Source organism: Octopus sinensis, linkage group LG13 (assembly GCF_006345805.1).
Source record: "Octopus sinensis linkage group LG13, ASM634580v1, whole genome shotgun sequence".
NCBI classification, from domain to species: Eukaryota; Metazoa; Mollusca; class Cephalopoda; order Octopoda; family Octopodidae; genus Octopus; species Octopus sinensis.
In genome coordinates this window covers 20,901,643-20,916,642 of record NC_043009.1, presented here as the reverse complement: position 1 = coordinate 20,916,642, position 15,000 = coordinate 20,901,643, and the positions used below count along the sequence as shown (strand labels likewise).

Sequence of the window (15,000 nt, the reverse complement as noted above, 5' to 3'; positions counted from 1 at the left end):
CAGTCAGTGGGAAAGAGCAGGAGAGAGGTGGTAGTGAAGTACCAAGGCATACTCATATGGAACAGGGATCAGGATATAAATGGAATGGTAGAGTAGACCAAATGAGAGATAGATAGTGGCATAGCACCAGGGTATATCCTCTGAATATGAGGGTCAGAATTTAAATGGTAGGGTATTGCCAAAGGTGCATGAGAAGGAAGTATAGATTTCACATGAATGCAAAGAGTGTTGGGGTGGAAAATGCAGTGAATGGTGAAACCTGGGTATATAGAGGGGGTGAGGTACAACAGGATAATAGTGATACAGTGAGCAGGGTAGTGAGGACGGGATTGGGGAGCAAGAGATATGTATAAGCGTAGCGCATGAGAAGAGGAAATGTGAGGAAGAGAAGAGATGTAGTTTGGTTTGTTGGGATAGAGTGTGGGAAAAGTTTAATTGTTGTTACATGTAGTTGGAACCCACAGCGCTTCTAGAACTCAGTTTCAGCGAGTCTTCTCAAGGACTCCATATTGCCAAACATCTTGGTCCATTGTCATCTCCTCTGTGAAGCCCAGCATCCTGAGATTAGTCCTCACCATTTCCCAAATTTTCCTGGGTCTCCCTCTTCTACTGGTGCCATCACTATATATAATGAACTTATTATATACAGTGCTCAGGGGCACCACAACTTATCAGGAAAAGTAGCAAAGTGTGCATGAACAGTAGATAGGATAATGCATAAGAAGTGAACAATGTACATAAAGTGTGAAATCTGTTTCTGTACTAAGATCTTCTTGTCATTCCTTTAACTTTTTGACACCAAACCTACCTGACATTCTTATTTTTTACATAAAAATTCTTCTTTTAAAGGCACTGTGTTTAAATTAGATGCATCCTTTTCATAATTTTAAGGAAGAACCTTTATACAAAAAAGTATCAAACACCAGATTTATAATTTATTTTACTTAATCCTCTCTCTTGATTATATGCAAAATTAATTGAAACACATAGATGGCACTGTATTTCATTGATGGATGGAAGCACTCCTTCGGTTACGACGACGAGGGTTCCGGTTGATCCGATCAACGGAACAGCCTGCTCGTGAAATTAACGTGCAAGTGGCTAAGCACTCCTCAGACACGTGTACCCTTAACGTAGTTCTCAGGGATATTCAGCGTGACACAGAGAGTGACAAGGCCAGCCCTTTGAAATACAGGTACAACAGAAACAGGAAGTAAGAGTGAGAGAAAGTTGTGGTGAAATAGTACAGCAGGGATCACCACCATCCCTGCCGGAGCCTCGTGGAGCTTTAGGTGTTTTCGCTCAATAAACACTCACAACGCCCGGTCTAGGAATCGAAACCGCGAGTCCGCTGCCCTAACCACTGGGCCATTGCGCCTCCACTGTATTCCATTACCTACTTGTATTAAAGGGTCTTTAAAAACATGTATCAGGGAGTACTGTACATGTGTAGAATTGATAATCTGTTTTCCATGTAGTTAATAGAATGTTGGAATTTCTATAATTAATATTGCTGTTGTTTTTCTGTTGAAATTTGGTTTGCGAAGGATCAAACTGAATTTATTAGAATGGATATTACACTTCAGAAGGGATAACATTTCACCTTCTATTGACTCTATCAATCAGTATATCAATGCTGCCTGTGTGTTTCAGTTTGGAATTACTCAAGATTTTGGTGAAGTTTAAAAATAATATCTGTAACTTTTTATAGATTAGTCATTGTTGTTTAGCCTTTGGCATCCCAGATTGAGTGGATATGTAGTCAGGTAGTTCAACTTTGACCTCTCCTATTTTATACTGAAACAGTATATATTGGACTACAGTAGCTGTGTGTGCTTTTTAAATGACAGTAAAGTGTGATTTGAGGATATCTTGACTGCTATTTCTCACAGACCAAGCAGCTACATAGAGGTTCTCTCAATTCTTCATCTATATTAGTGTTGGTGTTGATCAACTGAAATATTATAAGATTATTAATGTTATTATATCTTATTTAAACATTCTAATTAAATACTTCAGAGATTCGCCTACACTACTCCTGATTTTCTCCACTCCATACACACACAAGCATGTATCTGACTCATACATTGTTCGCTTTCCAGACATTTATGCATTACTGCATATACTTTATACGCACTTTCTGACAAGTTGTGGTGCACCTGAGCACTGTATACAATAATTTCATTACTATTATTATATTTGCTAAGACATGTTGATATTAAAAGGTTTTTAATGACATTTATTTGATAAAAAATATGGCATTTCATTTCAGGCTATTTATTATCGAGGAATTGTGAAAATCCACTTGAATATGTGTGATTTTATCCGTGATTTTAATAAATCTCTTACATCTGGCCGTCGCAATGCTCAGGTAAGTAAATCACGTGAACAATTTTATTTCTAAATTTCTTATTTCTCCTTTACATTACCAATTCCTTAATGCAACCAGTTGAAAACCCTAAACCCTACAACTGCTGTCTAGTCTGGCTAGATTCAGTGATATCTCTATTATAAAGTTACTTGGAAATATTCTGTTTAAAGTTTTCTTCTCCTTTATAATTCCATTTGCATCTTGGAATATTGAATTGACGAATAATAATAAGGGTTAGATGGTTTTATAAATTTAGACATTGACATAAAGCGTTGATAAGTCTTCTTGTAGTCATACAATGCCCCATAAAAGTTGTTTAAATGTTGCTACATAAACAGATGGATTGGTCAAAGAAAGTCAGTAGAGTACATTCCGCATTCACTGAATCAAACACCGTTAGACGTTTTTGTGGATATTTAAAAGGTAAAGTTTACTAAATAAAAAACTAACAACAATCAATAATAAAGAAAAGTGGTAGTAATGGTACTTTTACAATCGTTTCTGTTTATTAGTTGTAGCAGTAGACATCATCAGAATGCACAGCCATATGTAGAGGTAGGAAGAGCGAAAGTCATAGGGATACATTCACGTCACCAATATATCCCTATGTCTTTCACTCTTCCTATCTCTACATATGGCTATGCATTCTGATGATGTCTACCACTACAACTAGTAAACAGAAACGATCGTAAAAGTACCATTACTACCACTTTTCTTTATTAATTAATTAAATTAATAGCTTACTAGTGCAAACGACCAACTTCTTCCTGTTATTTTTCCTCCATTTTCTTCTTGCATATAATTTAAACTACTGTTTACCTGTTGAATTACCTGCTACCATATAGCTTTTACCAAGGACTGTACCTACGCAGCTAATCACCAGGAGTGCCTTTGGATTTAACCATCCCTTAGAGATTTTAAACACCTCTAACTTATACCTATACATATATATATGAGAGTATATACAATACACAATGCTTCAAGCAAACTACGATACTCTCCTATCTCTACGTCTGGGCCAGGCTGAGTTCGCAACTGCTAGGGAGTTAATTAAGCTATCAGAGAAACTTGCTAAAATTGGATGCCAAATAAACTTTCTTAAACAGTGCCTAAAAAACAATATAATTCCCAACACTATCAGGTACATACCCTTCGACAATCACTGAAAGACATACATACGTTCATCATCAGAAAAATCATACACCATCTACACCACCAACTACATGAGCACATACAAAAATTCTCTGAAATAATATGCAGCATCACATCAACCATTGAACATACATACTGAAGAACTATCGCAGCTTTTGACTGATGCTACCACCACTGCATTGACCAAGAGAAAAAATGCCTCAAACTTAAATTCCTGAAGCTTTGTACCAAATACCACCACAACTCAGCCTATTGCACCAACACAGATGAACAGGACATGTCCACCAAACAAGATAACACTAACATTGAGGACACCAGCACACCTTCAACATGAAATCCCTAATCACAGACTTGAGTGGGTCACTCTCCCATAAAGAACTAGAACTTCTCAGTCTGAGCCCTAAATTTATCTTGAGCTAACAGCTGAATGAGAAAATCTTATTCAACCTGGAAGCCAACTTTTGTTGAACAGCCTACCAACTCAAATGGCTATCGGTGATAAAGAACAACAGCAACATACTCGGCAAATTTCCCACATACCAACTAGATTACCCACTTCACCCATCCCCAGCCAACCAAGAACTCAACCACAATCTATCCAGATTGAAACAGTCTATCTCCAACATCGTAAGGAAGGAATCGAAAAAAATAATACCAAACTTACCCATGGTGCAACATAAAACATTGACAAAACTTAAAAATGGAAGGAGAGATCCACACCGAGTTCTACAGGAAAGCAGCCAGTAGAGATATGTTTGTCCAGTACAATTCAGCACTTCCACTTGGTGCTAAAATAGGATACGCCAGAAATGAACTTGCATGCATCCAGGGCAAGTGCAGCAGGACAGAGGACAAGCTGACCCACATGGCACACTCCCTAGAGATATTGAAAGCCAACAGGTACCCTATATCCATTGTAAATCAGCTTAAGTACCCAAGACGACCAACACACAGAAAAGCTAGCAACACATGCTCCCTTAAAATACCCTATTTTAGTGAAGAGCCATAAGAAGAGAAGGGCTAGACATACAACTAGCCCACTCTGGCCCCTCTCTGAGAAGACACCTCGCAAAGAAATGAGCAAGAGACAGCAATCAATGCACACTAGCAAACTGCCCCATCCATGATACAGGTTTATGCCAAAGGGTAAATGTTATGTATAGAATACAATGTAACAAATGCAACAAGTTCTATGTGGGTAGCACAACAAGACCATTACACATCTGCTTCAAAGAACATCTGAACACGAGAGCCTCCTCCTCAGGAAAACATCTAGACAGATGCCAGAACACCAACAAAAGCATAACAGTCACAATTGAGGCCAATGAAAGAAATTTGGGTAGTCTAAGAATTAAGGAAGCTATCCTCATAGACAGATTAGGGCCCCAAATTAACAACAGGCCGGAGGTTGGCAGTCAGTATATTATTTAGCTACATCTGGATGCGTGTAGGTTCATTTTTGAAAACATGCTCATGTATTATTTATAAAAAAAGAAAGGAGGGAAAAAAAGGAAACTGCACATATGATACATAACTTAGAAGCAGCACTATGGATGTACCAGCACACAAGAGCTTGAGACATGGTTGCGCTCATGTACTTCTCATGAGGCATTCTGGAAGGAGCTTTGTGAGACCACTGCAGAGACGCCTCCATAAATAAAAAAAAACGTTGGAAAACTGCTTATAGCAGTGACTTGATCAATTCCTAGCGATATCTGAAGAAGGAATTTTTATATTCCGAAATATCATATCAGACTATGGATGATTAAATTTTAACAGTTATTATAGTCCATTGTTGTTATTATTGTGCCATTCAAAACACATTATTTTTTACAATATATATATATATTGTCATCATCATCTTCATTTAATATCTACTTTCCCTGCTGGCATGAGTTAGACAATACTTGACTAGAACTGGTAAGCCAGAGAGCTACACTGGATTCCAGTCTGAATTTGGCTTGGTTTCTACAGCTGAATGCCCTTCATAACACCAGCCACTCCAGGAGTGTAGTGGGTGACTTTTATGTGTGCTTTTCCATGTCACCAGCACCAACCACAGCCATGATTTCACTTAGCTCAATAAGTTTTCTCAAGCACAACAAATCACCAAACCTCACAATCACTCGTCACCATCGCCATGAGGCCCTACATATGCAGATCATGCTTCACCACCTTGTCCTATGTCTTCCTGGGCCTACCTCTTCCACAGGTTCCCTCTATAGTTAGAGTTTGACACTTCTTTACACAGCTCCTCTTCCATATGCATCACACACACTCATAATATTTATCTGTCTGTTTATCTATACATATATACATGTACACACACACACATATTTATATGACCCACATACATTATGCATGTGTCAGTCAGTCGGTCAGTCTTCAGCAGCAGCAGCGGCATCATGTCTACTCTCCATGCTGGCATAAAATGAGTTCTTGTTTGAGGTTAGGGGATCATGCACTCCCTAAAAATCATCCACTTTCCAAAATGAACTGGGTGCATTTTATCACCACATCAGCACCACACGTTCTGGGAAGGAAGTACTAACCATAAGGATTAGTGGAGGACCAGCCTGGGGATGGGGATAAACACAACAGTCATAATGAGAGCAAGAGTGAGATGGGAAAACCTGAGCATCCAACCCATTCCAAAGAGCAGAGGCCATTACAGTAATGGTAGAAAAGGCAAAGAAGACAGCTTCTCTGTAACCAGTGACTGAGTGTATCTGTGATTTATGCCAATCAGTCAGGTGGCCCTTTGCTAAATACAGGCTAGGCTTTTTGTGTGTACAGCAACAGTACCATCTCATGTATGTATGCGTGCGTGTGTGTGTTTCACCAATGCATTTTGTGGAAGGATTTAAACAGTAGTTAGAAAACCAAAAGTACAATGTTTTGTAAACCAAGTCTCTTGTGATATTCATTTTGTCTCAAGTTAGAGACACTCCCTTGTCTGCTCTCATAGCCAGAAATTGTGAAGTGTAACCGATTCATTGGCAATGAGTAAGCAATGGCAGTGCTCTGCTTCACCAGTTGTGATATGAAGTAAAACATAAGCTGAGTATTGACAGCAAGGGCTGTACCATTTTCTGTGAATCTGCCAACACTATGTCCACTGTCACCTTTTTCCAGACTAAAAATAGAATAAAAATATGCAATATCATTGATATTAACTGAAAAAGATAATTTTTATAATTATTATTAATCAATGATTTATACAATTTTTGAAATCAGTGCTTTTATTTTATTAAACTGTTTTACCATCATTCACTTTATTTGAAAATAAGTTAATGTCACAATTTTCTTTTTGATTAATGAAATATGAATTTTTTTAATGTCAGGTTTTCCTAAGTAGAGCCTGTTATTTTGGTATGCTAAAAAACTATCCAAAAGCAATATTAAATTGCAATGAAGCCCTTGAAATAGAACCTCAAAGTATTAAAGGATTACTCTACAGGTATTATATATCAATGTTTGACTTGTTTCTTTTCTAAATTTTTCATATAAAAATTCTCCAATTGCCAGCCTTCTTTAAATTCAATAAGATTTTCATCTCTGCTGCATTTCATTTATTTTCAAATGTTCAGTGCTATGAATGCCCCCCCCCCCGCACTTCAAACAAAGCAATTAAACATAAAAAAACTCATTAAATTATTTCTAATTCACATTAAAACAACGAAAAGTCATCTTTAATGGCATTAAAACTGCAATGCAAGCATTTTGTATTTTGCTTTCTATGTTATGTTAGATTGTTAAAATTTTTGTTTGTTTAAAGAACTTAAAAGATTTGAGAGATTTTTCTTATTTTCCAGGGGAGCTTTAAAGTATTTCATAGGAGCATATAAATTTGCCATCGTTGACCTGACAGAAGCCATCAAAATACAAAGAAATGTAGCTGTAGCTTATTTTAATCGAGCAGTCTGCTATGCAGCTTATGGCAAAAAGACTAAGGTTTGTATTGAAACATGGATATTTGTATGAGGCTGAGTAAAAAGTAACGTTTTGAAACATGAAATTCATCACAATATATTTCAACAATGTGGGAACTTTATTCATCAAAGTAAGTACCATTAAAATCAACACATATTTGCCAACGAGTTACAAGTTTGTTTATTCTGATAACATAAAAATCTGGAGTCCTGGAGCTGATGAACTCTTTGAACGCACTTTCAGCATTGGTTTGATTTTTGAACTCCTCCTCTGACAGGAAATCATCAGATGATTGTAACAATGGTGAAAAAAAATCAATGTTAATTTATTGATGCATTTGGGTAAGACTGTATTATCAGACAATTGCAAAAATATGTTTAAAAAAATTCAAAACTCTGCAAAAATCCGGTCCAAATTCTTCATGGTTCAAAACGTTGCTTACTTTTTACTCAACCTGAGATATCTCAGGATAAATATGATTTTGGTAAATTAGTTGAAGATCATAGTTAGTGTAATTACAAACATACCCTTTTACTCTTTATACTTTTACTTGTTTCAGTCATTTGACTTCAGCCATGCTGGAGCAGCGCCTTTAGTCGAGCAAATCAACCCCAGGACTCATTGTTTGGCAGCCTAGTACTTATTTTATTGGTCTCTTTTGCCGAACCGCTAAGTTACGGGGACATAAACACACCACCATCAGTTGTCAAGTGATGTTGGGGGGACAAATATAGACACACAAACATATACAGACACATACATATATATATATATATATATATATACATATACATATATACGACGGGCTTCTTTCAGTTTCCATCTACCTGATCCACTCACAAGGCTTTGGTCGGCCCAAGGCTATAGTAGAAGACACTTGCCCAAGGTGCCATGGAGTGGGAATGAACCCAGAACCATGTGGTTGGTAAGCAAGCTATCTACCACACAACCACATTTTCAGTTTCGTTGCTTTTTCTAACTGTGCTGCAAATATTGAACGTCACTGATATTCAATAATACCAATCATTCTTTTCTCTAGTCTGCCAGATGTTGGTAGGCAGGGGTTAAAGTATGATAGAGAGATAAGCACAGGAGATATGTGGCTACCCTACATTATATAGGGGTGGGTGGGAGTAGCTAGAAAGATGGGGATGGTTAGTGACAAGATGCGAGACACAAGAAGTACAAGAGAGAATTTAGATGCAGGGAGGGGAGTAATATCAAAGGAGTGTTAGAAGAGGGTGACAGAATGGTGAGAGATGGATGGGAGTATAGGGGAATGTAGTGAGTGGAAAACAAGGATGACAGTGTGCTTGATGGGAAATAGCGAGTAGGAGGGATGAGTGATGGAGATAGAATTGGTTCAGGAAGGAGAGAAAAGATGGCAACAGCAGTGGAGAGGGGAAAATTGATGGCAGGTAATAAGAGGGAGTCGAGAATGATAGCAAATATGTGAGGTGTTGAAGATGGGGTATGGCAAGTCTAAGTTGTAACTCAGAAAAGAAGGAGAGAATATATTAAATATATGCAATATTTTGTATTGCGCTAAGAGTACCATACGAGTGAGATCGTTGCCAAAGCAACAAGCTGGCCTTTTGTGCCGATGGCATGTTAAACACACCATTCGAGCGTGATCGTTACCGCATCACCTTACTAGCACTTGTGCTGGGTGGCACATGAAACATTCGAGCGAGGTCGTCGCCAGTGCTGCTGGACTGGCTCCTGTGCAGGTGGCACATGAAAAGCACCATTTGAGCGTGGCCGTTGCCAGTACCACCAAACTGGCCCTCGTGCTGGTGACACGTAAAAGCACCCACTACACTCTTGGAGTGGTTGGCATTAGGAAGAGTATCCAGCTGTAGAAACTCTGTCAGATCAGATGGGAGTCTGGTTTGCCAGACCTCAGCCAAATCGTCCAACCCATGCTAGCATGGAAAATGGACATTAAACAATGATGATGATGATGATGTATATTGAATATATTAAATGCATATTTTATATAAAATATATGTTTTCTATTTGAAGGCTTTACGGGATTATGCTATTGCATTGCTTATTGGAGGAAAAATGGATTACAAAGTAAGAACCGTGTTTATTTTCATTGTTACTGTTTTATTTAGATTTGTTCTCATAAGAATTCACCTTCCGTACAATATAGAGAAAAAAAAAACTTTAAATTTAAACTTCAATTAAATCTTCCATTGTAAGGAATTTTAGTTTTGTTCCAAACACCAGCTTAATAATGAAAAATAATTTTTTACTAAATCCACCCCACTGGCATTACTCTTAATTATTTTCGACATTAAATAAAACCCATTAGAAATACCATGGCAGGTTCTGTGGTCAAGAAACACACATTGTAACTACAAACTTCACGGTTTGATACCATGGTATGACACTTTGGGCAAGTTTCCTTGACCTTAGCCTCAAGTTGACCAATACCTTGTTAGTAGATTTAGGCAGATGGAAACTGTACTGAAGCTTATCACATGCATGCACACACACTCACACACACACACAGGTGTAGCAACATTAAGGTCACCTGTTACAAGTAAAAGATATGCCTCAGAGAGAAATAATTACAGAGGTATCAAATTGCTGAACCAGGTTATGCAAGTTACAGGAAAAAGTTATAGCTCAACTAATTAGGAAAAGAGTTACATTAGTTCTGTAATTAAGAGATGAGGAAGTATGCACATTATTTACATTTGACGGATATTTGTCCTCATCTTGTTTGTTGTTAACACAACATTTCTGCTGATATACCCTCCAGCCTTCATCAGGTGTCTTGGGGAAATTTCAAACCTGGGTTCTCATTCCTAAGGTATTTTTTTTCGATCCTGTCAAACTGTCCAACCCATGACAGCATAGAATACAGACATCAGATGATGATGATGATGGTGGTAAAATGTGTTTGTGTATGTCTGTGTGTACAGGGAGAGAAAGACAGAGAATGTAGTAACACTGGAGTGCTGTCTGTATCAGATACTTTTCACCCTTGTACACTGATATATTACTTCTGCAAAAGATTGAATTGTAAAATTCTGATTAAATGGTATTATCCATGCAATTAGTGAGCAATAACTTCCTTTAGGAATTAGCATATTGATTCTCTGTAAATGGGTGTATTGATGCCCAGGAATAAATGTATTGATATTGTGAAATAGATATTACAATTATAGTTTGTATATTTTGATTTATTTTGTAAAATAATTTATCTTGACTAACCTTGTGATTTCAAGTCCTTTTCTCATTTTTTCTTTCCTCTCTCTCTCTCTCTCTCTCTCTCTCTCTCACTCACTCTCTCTCTCTCTCTCTCACTCTCTCTCTCTCTCTCTCTTCTCTCTCTCTCTCTCTCTCTCTCTCTCTCAATTTGTACATGTTTACCATTTCTAATTCACTCATAATTTATGTTTTGAAACATAATCACAAAGTTTACAAAACTTGGGTAAAAATTAACGTGGAATATATCAACCCCAGTATTTGACTGCTCTTTTATTGACCCTTGAAGGATTAAAAGCAAGATTAACCAAACTCTAAATATAATGGACTGCTACTAAGTACATTTGACTCACTGCAATGTTATTACCAGCTCAATTATGCTTGTGGCACATTTGAACTTGTAGACAAGCCATTCAATGTGTTTTGGCATGAAGAAAATTTCTCACTGTAGACAAATGCTGTTAATTGTTACTCATTGTTCCACTGGTTCTGACAATTTGTTGCATAAATCAACCTCAGTACATAACTGCTATTTCAACTTTGTTAATCACAGGAGAATGAAAACAGTGTTGACTTTCATGAGATTTGAACTTGCATAAAGCCATAACTAAACGTTCTCAACAGAAACTTTATTATTATTATTTCAGATTCAATATCAACTGATTTTGTTCTTAAATCTTTTCATCTGTCGACAGGTTTATGTGAACCGAGGACTTTTGTATTATTCATTGAATGATATTTCAAATGCTTTCAATGATTTTAAAAGCGCCATAAAGATTGATGGCGGAGATCACAGAGTCTTCCATATTTTAGGACTGATTTTGCACAGGTAATAGTGATCATAATTATTTTACTGAAATATTGTCGTTCTGTGTAAGTGAAATATTCCAAAAACTTATCTTTTGTCTTTCTACTTAACAGCCACAGTGCTAATGCTTGAATACCTCATCATTTTCATTCCCTTGGCAATCACTAACTGTTTGGGCTGCCTCATGCAGGCAACCCAGCCTAGGTTGATCAAACCTAGCCTTGTGGCCTAGTGGTATTTTACTGATACAACCAGTCACCTCTTTTCAGCCAGAACCATCACGATGCTTTCTCAGCAATCTTTACATTGTTCATTTCTTTTCCTGTAATGGCCAGAGTTTCATGGACTTTATTCAGTGTGTGACCTGTGAACCCTAAACTGCCACCCTCCACTGACAAACATTTGTCCTCCAGCCCTTTCTACAACAGGCCTCCACCAACTCCTGTTTTTAGTTCTCTTCCTTGTATTTCTTCCATCCAGTCCTCCCAAGACACAACTCTAGTATGAGTAATGGCTTTGGTGCCTCAGAAACCAAAATCTCGTTCAGCAAAATCTGAGTGTTATATGATGGAAATCTTAGCAGCTTCTCCAGCCCAACTTATATCACCCATTCATGTGTTGTAGAAAGGAAGCTGTTAGAGTTCTTCTTGAGTCTCTTCTCTCTTCTTAACAAAGGCTATCTTTCTGGTCAAAGTATGGGCATTTCTGCTGTTACTGTTTTTCTGAGTGCCTCAACAATGGTCTTGAGGATTTGATTGTGTCTCCAGCAAGAGTTTTCCCACCCAGTGCCTTCAAAGCAAACTTAAATATCATCCTATCCCCACTAAACTTTTCATATTTCAATTATAACCTCCATCGAAATTTTAGTTTGTCAATACCAACATAACAAACATAATATATATCTATATATAAAAATCATAAAATGCCAGGTGGTATGAGAGGTGAATATATTGTCATCCTTAGGATTATGGAAGTTTCATAGCCTTCTACTCTAAAGATGAAGCATTGGTGTTACCGTGATGTTCTGGTGATCTGATGAGCTAGCTTTCTTTATCTTCTCTGATTTGTAAACCAACCGTAATCTTAAAGATAACAAGTGATTAACTAAATATATTCATCCTTCATATCTCCTGACTTCTTATAGTTTATATATCCCTCATGGAATAATCTCCTTGACTGGAACTCCAGGATTTCAACTGCATGGAACTCTGCATTATACTTCTCTGTATTGGATTACTAGGTGGTCTCTTTGCCTAGTCTGGTATAGGAACTTTTGGTGATAGCCACATAATTCCATGAATCCACATATTACACTATGTGTCTATGTATGTGTGGGTGGATGGATGCATGCACATGCATACACACACCAGTTGGTCAACACCAATATAATATGTATTCACCAATTATATATATGTCATGTATGATTGATTTTGTGTAAATTAGTACTGTTTTCCTTGTGCAACACATTAAACATTAATTAATTAAATATATTTTCCTGTTATATTAATGGCACTAACTGATGAGAAGAAGAAACTGGTTTATTTATATTCTAAAAAATATATTTCATAAGAAATACTGACTCTCCTTGATGGGAAATTGTTAACACTGAGAGAAATAGGAGAGAATGTGGAACTAAAAATGGTTTTTCCCCCTCTCCCAATGAACCATATTTTAGTTTTGTAGTGAATCAAAAAAATATTTTATTTAATCAAAATATTTTTTGCAGCAGAGACAAAGGAAAAAGGCTGAAATGGTTAGTGTGGGCGAAGGGGAGACAACTGCTCATTTTTAATTGAAATTTAAATTAATACATGCAGTAACGGAATGACAATATTAACTTTATGACTAAGATTAATTTAGTGTGATCTTTAGCCAGCATAGTGTGTGTGTGTCCACACACACTATGCTAGTAAAGTAAGGGATTTGTTTTATTCCACTTACTTCAGTTGTTGTGTCTCACAATTATTGAGGATCTCTTCTGGAAAAATTACCTCTTTAACACTGTTAGGAGCACAACCCTAAAAACTGGTCCTTCTTTTCAGGGTCAGAAAAGATTTCATCACCCCCAACCCTAAACAATTACTGATATTCACCAAATCCAAAGGGAAGCCCATGGTGGAGTATTGCTCTTATATCTGGGATACTATTCACATAGCCAGAGGTCCTAGCTCACAGAAAAGATCACTTCCCCATCCCTGATTGCTTGGTAAAAAGTCACTCACAGACAAGCTCCATCTTCTGGCTTACAGACACAATATCTTTTCTTTCTGCCTTTTCTACTGCTACCATACTGACCTCTTCTCCATAGAACTGGTTGGACTCATGACCTCTGCAGTCAAGCACTCCAATCCCACTCGTCTCTCCTCTTCCCATCATCCTTGTTATGTTCACTTCCACCCCAGATCCTACACTCTGTACTTAATTCTTCCTTCCCAAAATGTCCCCCCTCTGAAATTCACTCCCTGCTCATGCATTTCCTGCAGCTGTCAACTTACAAATATTAGGGACATCAATCTTATCAGTCTACAAGGCTCTGCAAACACTAAGGGCACTGACTTCTGCTTTCTCCAAACCCATTAGCTCTCTCTCTCTCTCTCTCTCTCTCATATATATATATATATATATATATATATATATATATATATATGTATATGCACTAATACGCTCTCATACACACACACACACTCTTCTCATACACACACACACACTCTTATGTTAGAGCGAGGTCATTTAACCCTATTATCGCCCCTAATTTCGCTCTTGCATCTCACGTTTGATCTTTGACTTCTGGCCAAAATCAGATCGCCATGTTGATTCGCTAGCCTCTGCAGGCATTTTTTTTCTATCCTTCTTTCTGTGTTTTTTTTCTCTGTGTATCTTTCTATTGAAGAGCGTAGGCTCGAAATGTTAAAGACTTGTTTTCTTTATATTTCCTAAGTGCCATACTAATACAATTGTTTGTTTGTATTCCACCTGCCTTCGTCTTTTCTTTATTTCCGTAAACCTGCCTTCATCTTTTGTCTATTTTCATAAAGCTTCCCGTATATATATATATATATATATATATATATAGATATATATATATATATGTAGGTCCCGGGTTGATTCGGGGTTAACCACAGTAAATAAGGTACTCAATACATAGCAGAGTAAAATTAATTTATTATATAGAAGGAGCTTCTACAGGACTAGAACTGTTTCATTCAAGAGAAATCTTCAGGAAGCTAGTTAACAAGAATTGTATTGGCGTTTATACATTTAGGCAGGTTTAAAGGGGTGTTGGTGGGGGACTTTTTGGGGGTAGGCATAGCGCAAAAAATCATACTTGGGGGAGTGGTCAAGGAGTCAGTGTTAAATTAGATAGGAGAATAAATAAAAAATAAAAAATAAAAAATAAAAAATAAAAAATAAAAAATAAATAATAAAAAATAAAAAAATATAAAAAAAATAAATAAAAAATTAAAAATAAAAAAATAATAAAATAATAAAAAAATAAAAAATAAAAAAATAAAAT

At 36.9% G+C, this 15,000-nt stretch overlaps 1 protein-coding gene across 1 annotated transcript in view; it reads left to right on the top strand.

The window, feature by feature from the left end:
* Positions 1-11,618, top strand: part of LOC115218596 — a 140,367-nt gene extending 128,749 nt beyond the window's left edge. The window contains exons 35-40 of the mRNA XM_036508549.1: positions 2,273-2,371; positions 6,868-6,983; positions 7,339-7,477; positions 9,482-9,535; positions 11,374-11,507; positions 11,600-11,618. Of these exons, the coding sequence (XP_036364442.1) occupies positions 2,273-2,371; positions 6,868-6,983; positions 7,339-7,477; positions 9,482-9,535; positions 11,374-11,507; positions 11,600-11,618 (561 nt within the window). The remainder of the gene's footprint in view (positions 1-2,272; positions 2,372-6,867; positions 6,984-7,338; positions 7,478-9,481; positions 9,536-11,373; positions 11,508-11,599) is intronic.
* Positions 11,619-15,000: the final 3,382 nt, after the last annotated feature.